The 13,665-nt window shown below is 43.4% G+C and overlaps 1 protein-coding gene across 3 annotated transcripts in view; it reads right to left on the reverse strand.

Moving 5' to 3' along the window:
* RAD23B (RAD23 homolog B, nucleotide excision repair protein) overlaps nt 1-13,569 on the reverse strand; it is a 37,675-nt gene extending 24,106 nt beyond the window's left edge. Inside the window, exons 1-2 of one of the 3 annotated variants that reach the window (XM_042028131.1) lie at nt 13,336-13,569; nt 8,575-8,643 (exon numbers count right to left, since the gene is read on the reverse strand). In XM_042028131.1, the coding sequence (XP_041884065.1) occupies nt 8,575-8,643; nt 13,336-13,531 (265 nt within the window). In that variant the 5' untranslated portion in view covers nt 13,532-13,569. Of the gene's footprint in view, nt 1-8,574; nt 8,644-11,546; nt 11,574-13,335 lie in introns of those variants that run through there. The other 2 variants (XM_042028128.1, XM_042028130.1) reach the window with 2 other exon arrangements.
* Nucleotides 13,570-13,665: the final 96 nt, after the last annotated feature.

Raw genomic sequence — 13,665 nt, forward strand, 5'->3', positions numbered from 1 at the left:
AGGGCTCCGAGCCTCCCGGCCCCGCCGGGCCGGGCCGGGGCCACTGCCCCTTTCCCCCTTTCCCAACGCTGCGGCACGGACCCTGGGTCGCTGGGGGGAACTGTCCCAGAGCCGCAGGCAGCTCAAACCAGCCATGGACTGCTCACAGCTAAACCCATCCAGCGCAGCTTCTGGGGACAGGCGGGTCCTTCTCCTCTCCATGCGGAGCCGGCGGAGTCAACGGGAGCCGGCAGATTGATTGCTTCTATTGATTTGTACTCAAATACCAGAGTCTGACCCTCAATTAGGCAGCCAGGTACTAATGTTAAACTTTGTGTTTGTCAATGCCATCATGCTTCTATTGATTTGTACTCAAATACTTATCAAATGAATAAAAGGACTATGAAGAGATGGATCCCAAGACACAAGTGTGCAGCCAGCACACTTCGTGCTGAACTGAAGAGGACACCACGCAGCCAGCAGCACAAAGGGAGCGAGGCTTTCCCCACCGTAAAGCCTGAACAAGAACACCCTTCAACATGGCGGCTTCAGAGTCAGAGAGAAAGAGAAGTGAATCACGTGGGACGGAGCTGAGCATGGCGACGGGAGAAAAGAGGGCGGTGCCGCGATTCTGGCGCGTAGCTTAAAAGAAACCTTCTTGCATGCCGTGGTGAGAAACTGTAATACCACAAACTGTTTGTCTCTTTAATCCATCTGAAGAACATGGGGGGATGGAGAATCCTCGTGTGCCTGTGAAGATTGTGAAGAATGCCTATGCCAGGCTATATAGAAGTAGTAAGAGGCTGTTAGAGACTTGTGGCGAAGAAAAGCCTTTGTGTGCAGGCCAAAATAACTTATCCTTAAAAAGATTAATAACCCCATGTGATGGCCCATGTTTTGCAGTGTGAAGGAACTGTGAGATTTTTCATGGGAGAGATGTCCTACACACAGCAGATTGATTGTTTCCGGGCGGGTCTGCTGTTAGTGGCAGTTTGGGAACCACGTGCAACTGAAGGAAAACCCTTTTTTCCTTAAGCATAAGAGAGAGACTTTTCAAGAACTGGAACACTGACTAACATCCCATGTTCTGTTATCCCTTGTGTGAGCTGGATAAAAGGAGAGAAGTGCTAGGGGGGGGAGGATTTGCTTTAATTTTTTTTTGTTATTTTCTCTTTACTTTTAATTCTATTAGTAATAAAACTCTTTCATTGTACTGCAGCTGTTTAAGGTTTGTGCCTGCTTTGCTTTTCTCCTAATTCTTATCTCACTGAAGGAAAATAAGTAAGTAATGAATATTTTGAACCAAAACCACTACATTTAATTGGTGTTTCCGCCCGGTTTCGAACTCAACCCGCTGCAATCATCCACACTTTCACAGCACCACATGCAGTAGCTCAAGTAGCACTGTTAGCTGTCGTGTGTAAGAATGCTCTCAGTTCTCCAGAAAGACTCCAAAATGCTACCATGAAGAGGTAAAGCAAGCTCCTGTAGAAGCATTCCTGTACTGACACATCTGAAGTCATGTTTTGAGACAAACTGCCTGCACACACAGTCGTTCTTCTTGCTTTCTTACAGACACTCTCAGTATACATAAAACAAAGACAACCAATCTGTTATGAGCTTGTTACTATAAGCCAACACCACCTTCTAAACTTTTTTTTCCTGAATATTCAAAAAACCTTTTTCATACAACTCTGCAAGGATACAGAACACAACATATTGCTTCCGTCTATGGAACTAAACCAAAATAGGGAGCCAGCTCTTTTTCCCCAGCAGATGAAGAAAGGATGCTTTTGGTATTTTGTATCATATATGCCATCCCAGCACCTTCCAAATGCTTTGGAATTAGTCTCCAACCAGGCAGTTGCTTTCCCACAGCAAAACTAAGAGCAGCTCACTGCCACACCTAAGTCCGGAGGACAGTCAAACCATTACTTGTTTTAATAATTTGCTGAAAGCATCATTCTCATGCCATTACTTTACAACAGTCTGTCCTACCCTTGGATTTACACTTATTTTTAAAGCTTATTTTCTTGAAAATTCAAACTATAATTTGTTAATTCCCCTCCAGTTATTAAGGATGGAAGTCACTCACCTTGCTACTGAACAGTCTCCCTCACCACAGATAAGCCACCACGGAGTTTTTTCCCAAACTTTAATTAATAATACTGTCTAATACTTCACAAAACTTCAGTTAAAGTCCTGCATGCACTAGGGCAAATTAATCCCCTGAATCATGTTAAAAGTTATGTTTCTAAATGTCTACTTTTTAACACTGGTTATATATACTTACGCACTTGTACCAATCACTCAAAGATAATGACTCGACACTACTCCTTTTATACCCTGTTACCACGTTTGTCATAGATTCGTAACAAATACTGCAATGCGACTAATGTCTATAATCCATTTTGTGGGAGAAAATTAAAGTTTGTTTCATGTCCACTGCATCAATCAAGGTACTGGCTTCAAATGTCTACTTTGTCCTCTTCATTTTCTATTGCTTTATTCCAGAAAACTGTCTTTTTCCCACAAGGAACAAAACCAAGATGTGTTCTCTCAAACATAAATGTTTGAACAGCTAAAAGTCTAGGTCAGGGCATGCTGAACACACATGTGGATTTACTACACAATAACTGGATCCATGAAAAGGAGTTAAGATATTTACTGTAGGAGGATCCAACGATTCATTTGCCTTTGCTGACCACCTGCGTGCAGCATTTCCCCTTATTAATTACTGTGATGTGACTGATGTACTGCAAGTGACCTGGGGCACTGCCTTCTTCCAAAAACCTCCCAAAATGTTCTCCCTGCCGTAAGTCTGCAACAAGCAGGACTATGCTTTCATCCCTTTGGCAGATGGCATTCATCTTCAGACATAGGCAAACTTCCATTTTTACACCATGGGGCCAAGGGAAATGAAAAAAATATTTTCTAGGAATCTGTTCCAGTGTTTCACCATCCTCACTGTAAAAAATCCCTTCCTTATATCTACTCTAGACATACCTTTCTTAGTTTAAAACTATTATCCCTTGTCCCATTGTAACAGGCCTGCTAAAAAGTCTGTCCCCATCTTTCTTCTAAGTCCCTGTTTGGCACTGGAAGGTTCTCCAAGGTCTCCCCAGAGCCTTCTCTTCTCCAGCCTGAACACAGCTCAGTCTTGTATCCAAGCTCTCTAAGCTTGACTCCATAGAAGAGGTGTTCCACCCCTCTGAACATCTTCGTCACCTCCTCTGGACCAGCTCACACAGGTCCACATCTTTGATGTGCTGAGGACCACCAAGAGCACGAAGCCCCAAGTTCAACAGGACTGCACCTAGGAAAAGTAACTCGGCAGCCACAGGCAGTTTCAGCCTTGTTGGATACACAGGAGACTGTGCTTCAGCTGTACAATCCCTTTCCACAATCCTAAAATCATCTCTGAATACTAATACTGACATAATCTTTATTATTGTGGTGGCCTAGGTCAGCACAGACTAAGGAATACGCTAATTACTATGCAGTAATTGGATCCACGTGAAGGTATTTATTGCCTCAGTGAAGTAGTTATCAATGCAAATAACACCATGAAGTTACAGAACCATGGTGGTCTGAACATAAGAACAAACTACAGGTTTGCTTCTAAAGAACAGAGACAATCTTTGACTATAGCTTACCATTAACTTCGTAATTCTTGAAAAGACTGGAAATCCTGAAGAGAAAAGGCTGTTACAGTTTTCAATGCTGGTCTTTATTCTCTGCCATGTACATCAATGAGTTTAAGAACAGATTATATCCTAAACTGGAACACAAATTACTTCAATTCTCTGGCTGACAGCTTACAAAAACCTGAAACAAATTTAAGCTTAACATAACTGAGCCAATTTACAGTATTTTGCTATCTATGTCCAGAGACACTCTGCCATTTGCAAAAGGAAAGATCATTTACATAGGTCTCTCATTTACATGGACATTCACTCTACTGTGAACTTTCGCCATCCGAAGATACCTGATACATTAGGTTGACTGACAGCAGCACACCATGAGCTCCGAATTACAAATTAAAAACTCTATAATGTCATTCCACTTGCTCCTTTAAAACTGAAAATACACAAAATAGTCGAGTAATTTCCAGATTACATTTGAGAACATTTCAGAACATTGCTTAACTGCTTTATAAAGAATAGTGATTTAGATAAGGGAATGTGTCATATCTCAAATGAATACAATGAACTGATCGCATCACACCTATTCAAAAGAACAAACAAAAGGACTTAAACAACTCTTAACTACTACAGCTTGAATCTGCAAGAAAATGCAGTCAGCTGCAGACTTCATCATTCTCCTGTTAGAGACAGGAGTTCAAGAAATACTCAGGCTAAAACAAAAAGTGCTTGCCTGTTCTGGCTTTCATCACTGCCTAGCCTAGGAGGCCAGAAACACATCATTTGCAGAGGATACAATACAATTCTCAGAATAAAAAAAGGAATAGATAAGATCAGATACATCAATTCTAGCAGTAACATTCCAGTGGCACAGAACTTCCTGTTGTAGTTCTAACTAGAGTGACTGAAGACTTAGTGAGAAGTAACTGTGCCATTAATTCTGCTAAGAGAAGAAAATGCATGAGGGTGCAACAATCTGTATGTCAGACAGTAGTCTGATCCACCTTTATTTAGATTTAAACCATAGATGTTCCATTTTCAAGGAGGAATTAAAAAAAAAAAGGCAAAAAAAGAGAGAGAGAGAGAGGGAGAAGCCCTCTCAATGCTTTTCAGAAAGACAGCTGCATCTTCCAGCTGCTGGTGCAGTGAATTGCTGAAAAAAGCAACATCCCAAACTTTGCCTCTAGCAAATTAGGTTGCTGAGAACCCAGACTTCAGCACCACCACTGGTTCATGGTCATTAAGTGAAAATTAATTTTGGGGAAGCACACCCAGCACAATGATCTGTCAAACTGAGAAATCATCCATAGATTATGATGCATTTTTCTCATAAATACAGATCCATAAACCTAACCTTCAGGCTTCCTAGCTTTATTTAACCTGATTAGAGTTCAAAATGTATTTCAGTCCTCACCAAATCCCATTTTTTCTCTGCCCTTATAAAATTTCACAGCACAATAAAGGGAGCCTGTACTTTATGGCAACAAGTTTAAGAATGAGCATCAATTCATCTACAAACACTTTACCCTGAAGATTCAGAAACAGTACACATACAGGTCAGGATGATTTTCTTCTGTCCCCTATGAATTTAGACATGAAACTCTCCCTACTATTCAGAAACTGAACAGAACACAGTGTCCTTGAGAATATATGCCATGCAATCTGTTTAATAAAGAGCTAGAGCTGATCAACTGCTAACTGAAAAACCGAGGTCTTCCAAAGAAATACCAGTCATCAACTGCATCCCAGACAGGCATCCTAAAAATGGGATTTCATTAAATCACTGGTGCTGAGTTTCCCAGTTGTTCCTTGCAGTCACTTTCTGCCAGCTAAGCAACCAGGGCATGCTGGGTTCCATCCAGGCAAGCAGCTCCCATTGATCAAACACCCTCCTCCTTCCCTCTCTCACAGCAATTTTTATTTCTCCTACCTCATATAAATGCTAACACAGAAGAGGCAAAAATCCTCAGTTTATTCAGAGACTCATTTCATAAATCCTAATGTAAAAGCGAACAGGGTACTTTCATTGGTTTTAATGTATAATTACACAGGCAAGACAAATTTCTGAACTTCTTGAGATGTTGAGAGAAACTGAATACAAAACTGGAAAGAATCTCTTGTGACATCAAGCCACAAACCCACCTTCCACACCACAATATTCATCAGGAATTTGATGCACCTAAGGACAAGTAAGGTTGTTTGCTACTTCTACCAGGAGGCTGCTACAAAGTTTACTCTGATGTTGGAAGTCTCTTTCTAATTTCCAGCCCAAGTTAATTCACAGACTATTAATACCGATTCGTTCTCATGCTGATGTTCTAATTCAAGCATGAGTAGCCTTCCCACATCCCATGATGCTAGCCAGTGTAAAACATTTACACAACTTTACCAAAACTTGTGAGTTAGTAAGTAGATCTCTTCAGTTTCCTTTCACGTCAAGAGTCACAGTTCTCCACAGGCTCCAGGCACCTCTTTCCTAAGGTAGAAATTCATTCCCCGTGGGAACAGGCGGCCAGCACACTCGAAGCAGAATAGCATCACTACTCTCCCTTTCAGGATCTGTGATCTTCAGGGCTTCACCTTTTCATGAATCCAACTCCAAATAATCTATGCTGCTCATTTGAGAGCCATGTACCAGAGTCTGACCCTCAATTAGGCAGCCAGGTACTAATGTTAAACTTTGTGTTTGTCAATGCCATCATGCTTCTATTGATTTGTACTCAAATACTTATCAAATGAATAAAAGGACTATGAAGAGATGGATCCCAAGACCAACTCTGAAAGACCTTCACTACCAACCTGCCTACTGCTGAACTGCTTCTCTTTGAGAATAAATGCTGCACAGAAGTATTTTTCTTTTAATCTACCTTATAATTCTCTACCACTCCATGTTTTTTTCTGTAGTAGGCTAACAGGTTTCTCCCAGACTTTGGGAAAAGCCACAGTTAGACAAGGACAAAAGCTTTTACTCCAAAGGGCTTTACTCTTTTCCTCCTCCCTGAGAGAGGGCATCATAGTCCAGAAACTTGTTTAGAATATAGGCTTAATATTCCTGAGTTTTCTCCTCCCACTGCCCTTGCAAAAATATTCACCACACGTTACACTGCTATACAGACACTGCTCAAAGTCAGGCGAGGACAATGCAGCTGTGTCAGACAATAAACCTGCTAATGAAGCAACAAACTGACCAGTGCAACAGGTTTTACTACCCTTAATCAAATTCCATGATCAGCAACTGATTAATGACAAATATTGTGCCTGCTACTGAAAACACACAGAGGATAAGAAACTAGTTAACTCCTAAGTCAATGCTTTACAGTACTTTTACTCTAAGAATGCATTTGGTTCCAGCTACTTCTTTCTACACACTATGAAAGCAGCTTTTTCTGGCACAAAACTCCATTTACAGTGTTCTCTTATATTGTCTTTCTAAACAGGGCACTCGCATTTAGTCAGGATGCAATCATGGTGGTTACACGAACAGATCGCTGCCCTACTTCAGGCCTCAAAGGCACAACAGATACAGTAACTGGGAAGAATCACAGGAGAGGAAGAGCCTCGTGAATCCAGTCAGGTTTACAAGCTTAGTAAGTGCATGGAAAAAAACCCAGTTGTACTCAAATAAACAAGGCATCTAGAATTACTCCAACATTTAAAAACAAACAGCATAAAGCATTCATAAACTCCTGTATTTACTTGTATATACTGTGCTGAAGTTTGCATATAAAGAAAGAAGCATTCTCTGAAGAAAAATAGTCTGGAATTGGCAAGGTAAAAACCCAAATTTAGCCCTGACATTTACTTTCTATGCAATTACCTCTGCCTTTCTAATTTCCTCTACAAAATTGAGCTCATCTAAACGCAGGTGAAATTTATAAGTCTAGCAGTTGTTGTTATGCACTGCCCAGAGATCAACAGAAATAATTTCTGATCTCAAAGCTGGCCTCCAGGCCTCCACATGCTTCTGCCCTGCATTTCAAAAATGATCTAAGCCCTGCCTGAAAGAGGAGACACCAGGGCCAGTTTTCTGATGCAAAAAAGGTGACTAGAAGAGCTACATTCATGCAGCTTTGTACTAACACAGGAACACAAATTTCAACCTAAAGTAGAGTTTTCTGTTTTCTGCAGCTTGAAGAAAAGCAGAAAGATGGACAGTCCTGCTTTTGAAGCCACAAAGGCTTGTTTTAGGGAGAAAGCTTACATTCTTAGTGGTGACCCTTGCATGGTCTTGTTGATTAGCACAAAAAACCCTCCAGTAGCTTTAGGCAGGCAATTTTTACAACAGGCAAATTCCCCCCAAACCGATTTACAAGTATAAAAGTGACACAGTCACCTGAGTATGAAGAAAACTGACAAGTCATTTCAATTAGTTCTAAAAAGACACTTAAAAACCCCTTTTCCAATACTGCATGCTGACCAGCCAGTTGGAGGGGTGCCTCTGACACAAAAACTTAGGGAAAGACAAAGAGAGGGAGAACCAGAGTCAGTGTGTAGACAATACTCTGTGTGCTCACAGCCAAGGCAAGCCAGCCCTTCCCTCTCCTTTTCCCGTTCCTTTGGTGCTCCCTGCAGGGCAGCACACAGAGGACAGCCATCCTTACAGGCACTGGGTAAGACATGCTGCACATCACCGTGTCCTGTGAAATAAAGAGTGATTTGTTTCACTGAGTCCACTCCACCCAAGGGAACCGTGACCAAAGAGGCAAACCTCGGTGGGAGAAGACATTGCCAGCCATACCTTTTAGTGCTGTAAGTTTGCACCACCCAATCTCACACCTACAGATATCCTTTCCTGTGCTTCAGGAATTCAAATAAAGTATTTTTTGAAAGGTTTGTCGGTAAACACAGCCATTTACGCACAAGGGCAGCAATGGGGCTCTAGACAGTAGCAGGATCATCTGCTCATATTAACTCTTTTTAATTAAAATGTACTCTCCACTTTCACCAAGTTTCAAAGGGAACACCTTCCGGCCTGTTGTTATCCATATCAAGGACAGATACCCTTGCTTTCCAATCATATCTGCAAAATAGACCTTAAACATATGTATAGAGCTATCCTTAAGTGTGCACAGGCTCTATATTTAACTTCTCAGTGTACTGGTCACCTTGTGAATGGTGGCCCAAGAAAGTTTAGATTTTGAGAAATACAGCGCACAATACTGCCAAATTAGTAAAAGTATAAAGCTAACTTTGCTGACAGCTAAACTGGATAAAACATTCTCAATAAAATAGCTGAAAAACTATGGGCAGAGCCATGGCATTTGAAAAACGGGTAACATGTAAAAACACATTCCAATATGAATAAAATAATTTAGTTGTATTAAGTAATTTATGCTATCTTATCCTTTCCTTTATTAAATTAAAAAAAAAAAAAAAAAAAAGAAAGTGTCACCCTGCCCAAAGGTCTTTGGAAATTATATTAAAACACTCACTAGAACTTCAGGAAAATATTCCTGAACATGTGAAAGCCTAGCCTTCTTCAGCCAAGAATCAAAACTGCCTTGCTTGAAAATCCTGACTCTAGCCAGGAAACAGAAAAGGACTATCCACCAAAGAAAAGCAGTAGCAAAAAACCCCCAGAGAGTTAACTACCCAAACATGAACTGTAACAGACCATAACTCGAAAATGCTACAGTCTGAGAAGAAAGTATGAAAATAATGAAAAAAACCCCGCATATACTCTTATTCTAGTGATCTCTGAAGTTACAATTTTGCAGAGTCATGTATCAAACCACAAGCAGCAAGTACAAGCCCTTCCAATTCACACCTCCTCTGCCCATGCAAGCACACACTCAGTAATATAATCCTATGGAGAGGCAAGAACAACAAAACAATCCCCTAGAAAAGCTGAAAGATACCTACTGTACAACCCAAGGAGCAATTAGAGAAAAATACCAAGACTTCAAACAGAAAAACACCTTTAACCTAGAAGGGTACTTCTGGATTTTGAATTGAGCACTCTTCCTCTAACCACCAAAATGATAAACTCCCAGGGAAATACAAAAACAATCCTCTTACCCACAACTTCTGTAGGATTAACCTGCACTGAAACACATGTAGGAAGGAGGCTGTCAAGAGTACATTCACAGGTTACAAGCCCTGGAGTCAGCTTTCACCATTTCACCCAGCAGTAGTCTCTGATTCTTGCAGAACTGTTGCAAAGTTAATTCTTTTGACACAGTAACATTAGCACCCAAAAATCCCCATAAACACATTTAACAATAAGCCATACACATACTAAGGACACACCAGAACACAGCAGAAGCTCAAACTTCCACAACTAAGTGTTCTGCTGACATGGTGTTAAACAAGCTGGCTTTTCCTGGGTGTTCAAGTGCTGTGGTGGAACAGTGAAATCCGAAAGCCCATACTATGTGACACAGACTGTGGCCGAAAGACTGCTGACATCCTGAATATTCCTTGCACTTCTCTGCATTTTGACAACCAGGTTTTTAGGTTAACAGCACAGGAGCAGCTGAAAACAAAACAGGACAGACTTACTTTTGCCTGGTGTTTCACTTCAAAAGTTAAGAATGTTTGCTGAAGATTTTTAAAACCCTGCTTCACGTCTACATAGTGATAACTACAACAGAAATGCCACATTCAGAAGCCTACAGAGTCAGCACTGTCACCTCAGACAAGAGATGTGGCTACACAGGTCTGCATCAGTGTCAGGCAGTGCTTATTTGCTCCTAACACAATGTTTAACATACTTACTTTCTCACAGCCAGGCAACAAAAAGAAGCAGCAGCTTGTGCAGATGGATACATGCTTCCATTTCCCCTGGTTAAGGGTGAATGCTCAAACCCCGAGTGGCCCCAGTCAGAACACCAGAATCATCACAACGGGTAAATCCACCCCTGTGTGGAGCTTCATGGGTGCAACACAAAACTTAACAAAAAATAGCCAGGCCTGCAAAAATTTCTCCACTTGATAACAGGCCTTCTCCAGTAACAGGGCCTGAGGCTAAATCTTTTCATCTTCTTTAGTCAGTCAGGAATATCTGACAGTCTTCACCTAGTGCTTTGGCAAGCAAGGATAGCTTTAAGTGTACTTTTTACTCACTAAAAATACTCAGCTGGCCAATGTTTTAAAACATAACTAAACCAAAACTAGAGTCACACTATTGAAGGCAAGTTTAAAATTCAACTGTGTGATTCAACAGGAAAAAAAAAATAAGACCAGTTGGCTAATTAGTTATTAGGAAGCGTGTTGCTTCAAATTCTTACTGGAGGTTGGTTTAAATATTCCTTACTATGGATGACAGCTCTCAGTTACAAGCATTAAGTCTTGTCAGAATGCTACCTTGCACAGTAACATCAAAGTCTCTCCAGATTAATTTGGTAATGAGAGTAAGGGGAGGAACTGCTAGAAACAGAAAATCAGTTTTACAGAACCAGAACCCAACTTGAGAGCAACAGGTTTCCCGTGTCTATCACTACTACATGATTTTTGGCCTTGTCACAGCACAGGGCAGAAATCCAAGCAAACAAGCTTACCTCTATCTGAGAAACACACACATGGTCCAAAGACTAAAAGTAATGTTTCCCAAACTCCACGAAACACGTTTCAAGGTGTTAGGAAATTAATCTAAGAAACCAGCACACTTAGACAAAATCTCTATATTTCAAAAAATCTGACTGAGAACTTCCAAGCACATACTTGTGACACTTCCTCAACACAGTACATTTCAAAGCATTTGCTGATTTTAAGACTCAGCTTGCAACTGAAGGCTCAAAGTGTTCTTCTCTTTACTAAGTTATAGGATTTTTAACACTTCCAACAGCAATTTCTTTGTAATTTTCTAATGTGACAAGGAAATTTAAACATTTTTTCCCCTCTACAGCTAATAATAAGATCAAGTCTTTACCCTGCTCTTTTTAAAACAAAGTTCTCCTCAAAGTCTACCCAAATTTTCCCTACCTTACCACCCATTTCTGGCCAAACTCTGAAGTATTATGCTCATGAGGAGCATCTTTATTTTGAGCTACTGTAGCAGCCACATTTATAAACAGAGGGTGCAGTCTCATTTCCCACAATCCAACTTGTAGTCATTGCATTCTGCTGTCTCATAAACTGGTGAGGGCTTTGACTGGCAACATTCCTTCAGTCCTCTCCTTGAATTTACTTCCCAGGACCTTACTGAATGCAGAAAACAAGAGAAAAAGAAAAGAGAGTTTTCTCAGTAACAGCAAAGACTTCTGCTTTAAATATTTGAAGGTTTCTGACCCATGCTTCTCCTAGGCATTTGCCACGTCCCTCAGTCATAATGGTAACCCAAATGAGGTCTTGATCCAACTTTTAACTGTCATCCTTTATTTTTCCTAAGATAGAAGAGAGCAAACCCACAGACTTTATAAAACCAGATACAATGTTCCATAGTTTCTAGAGCTTCACTGCCCACCAGTCAGAGGAAAGCTTGCTGCAGACAATACTTCAGCTGCCAGCCTCCCCAGATCTTTCAAACCAAGGCCACAAGTGTGTCTGGACTTGGCTATCAGAGTGACCATCCCTGCTCAGACAAGTGACAAGGCAACTTCCAACCCTGCCAACTCACTTAAGGCCCTTCCTCTCATCTCAGAACACTGCATTTCCCCGAGGATTTTCCAGCAGACGCCGTGTGCCAGAGGAGAACATTCACCTGGAAACAAAACATGTCTCCTCCTCACTCGCAGCATCATCAGACACACAAAAAGGCACCAGTGAGGGGGAATAAGGCTGCTGTGAACCCCACCGCATACCCCAACACCGGCTCCACCAGGGTCAGCAGAGACTCTCCCGCACTCCCTCCCATCCTAAGCACAGACTGATTAATCACTGCAGCTCGCCCCGTGAGGCCAAACAATAAACCCTGCCCGCGCTCTCCCACCTCCACAGCACACACCTGCCCGGGCACACGGCGATGCACCTGGGAGCAAACACCAGCCCCTCTCCAGCCCACGCTCCTGCCCCAGGAGAAAAGCCCCACAACTCTCCCAGCACTTCCCTTCTGGCGGGAATCCATGGGAGGATGGGAAGGACCACCACGTTTTCCTTCTGCTGCACCCCCAGCCCCACCCGGGAGAGAGATGCTCTGGCAATATCCCCTCTCCCAGTGCTCCCATTATAAACCAGCAGCGATCTGTGCCCCACTGACTGCTAACCCTCGGCCCGAAAGGGAAAACTTTCGCTTCCTATAGCGCTCCTCTCCTCCCCAGGACTACGTGAGCTATTTATTCCCCCTCCCATCTCCCGGGCTATTTCCCCTTTCCACCTCCTGGGCTATTTCCCCGGGCTATTCCCCTTTCCACCTCAGAGCTATTCCCCCTTTCCATCTCCCGAGCTATTCCCCCTCCCACCTCCGGGGCGTTCTCCTCAAAAACAAGGGGGGAAAAGTCCTTCCGCCGGAGGTTTGGCCACGGAAACCCCTTTCCTTTGGCGATGGGAAGGCACTCTTACCGAGAAGCATCCTAAGGAAAAGGGGTCCCTCATCACCCCCGGCTAAGCTCACCCCCTCCCCCCGGCGCCGAATCACCCAAAATCATCCCGGGCGGGCACCGCATCACCCCCGCGGCCCCAACCCCTCACTGAAGCTCCGACCACCTCCACCGGAGGGGTCCGTGCCTCCCTTTCCCCGGGGGCGAGGGGACAAATCCCCGCATCCCCCTCCACGGCCGCGTCCCGGGGGTGGGGTGGGGTGCGGGGGGGGAAGGGATCCCGGGAATGGGCGCACCGTCTCCTCGGGGTCGATGTCGATGCGGAAGGTTTGCTGCTGCAGGGTCTTCAGCGTGATCTGCATGGCGGCGGGTGCGTGCCGCGCTCCGGCCGCCCTCGTCCCTTCCCCGGGAAGAGGTGGTGGGGAAGAGGCCGGGAAAGGGAGGAGGAGGAGGGAGGCGGTGTCGGGCTCGGCGGGAGGGGGGGACGCGCATGCGCCCTCTGAGGCGGCCGGCACGGCGCAGGCGCGGGCGCGCCTGAGGGCGGGGAGAGCGGGAGGAGGGGTGGGGGCAGGGACTGAGAAATATAAACACGCAGGGGGAGCGGGAGGGAGCGGGTCGATGGGGGG

Source organism: Corvus kubaryi, unplaced genomic scaffold, assembly GCF_017639235.1.
Source record: "Corvus kubaryi isolate FWS band 111438036 unplaced genomic scaffold, C.kubaryi_AGA036_p1.0 37302, whole genome shotgun sequence".
In the NCBI taxonomy this organism is placed as follows: Eukaryota; Metazoa; Chordata; class Aves; order Passeriformes; family Corvidae; genus Corvus; species Corvus kubaryi.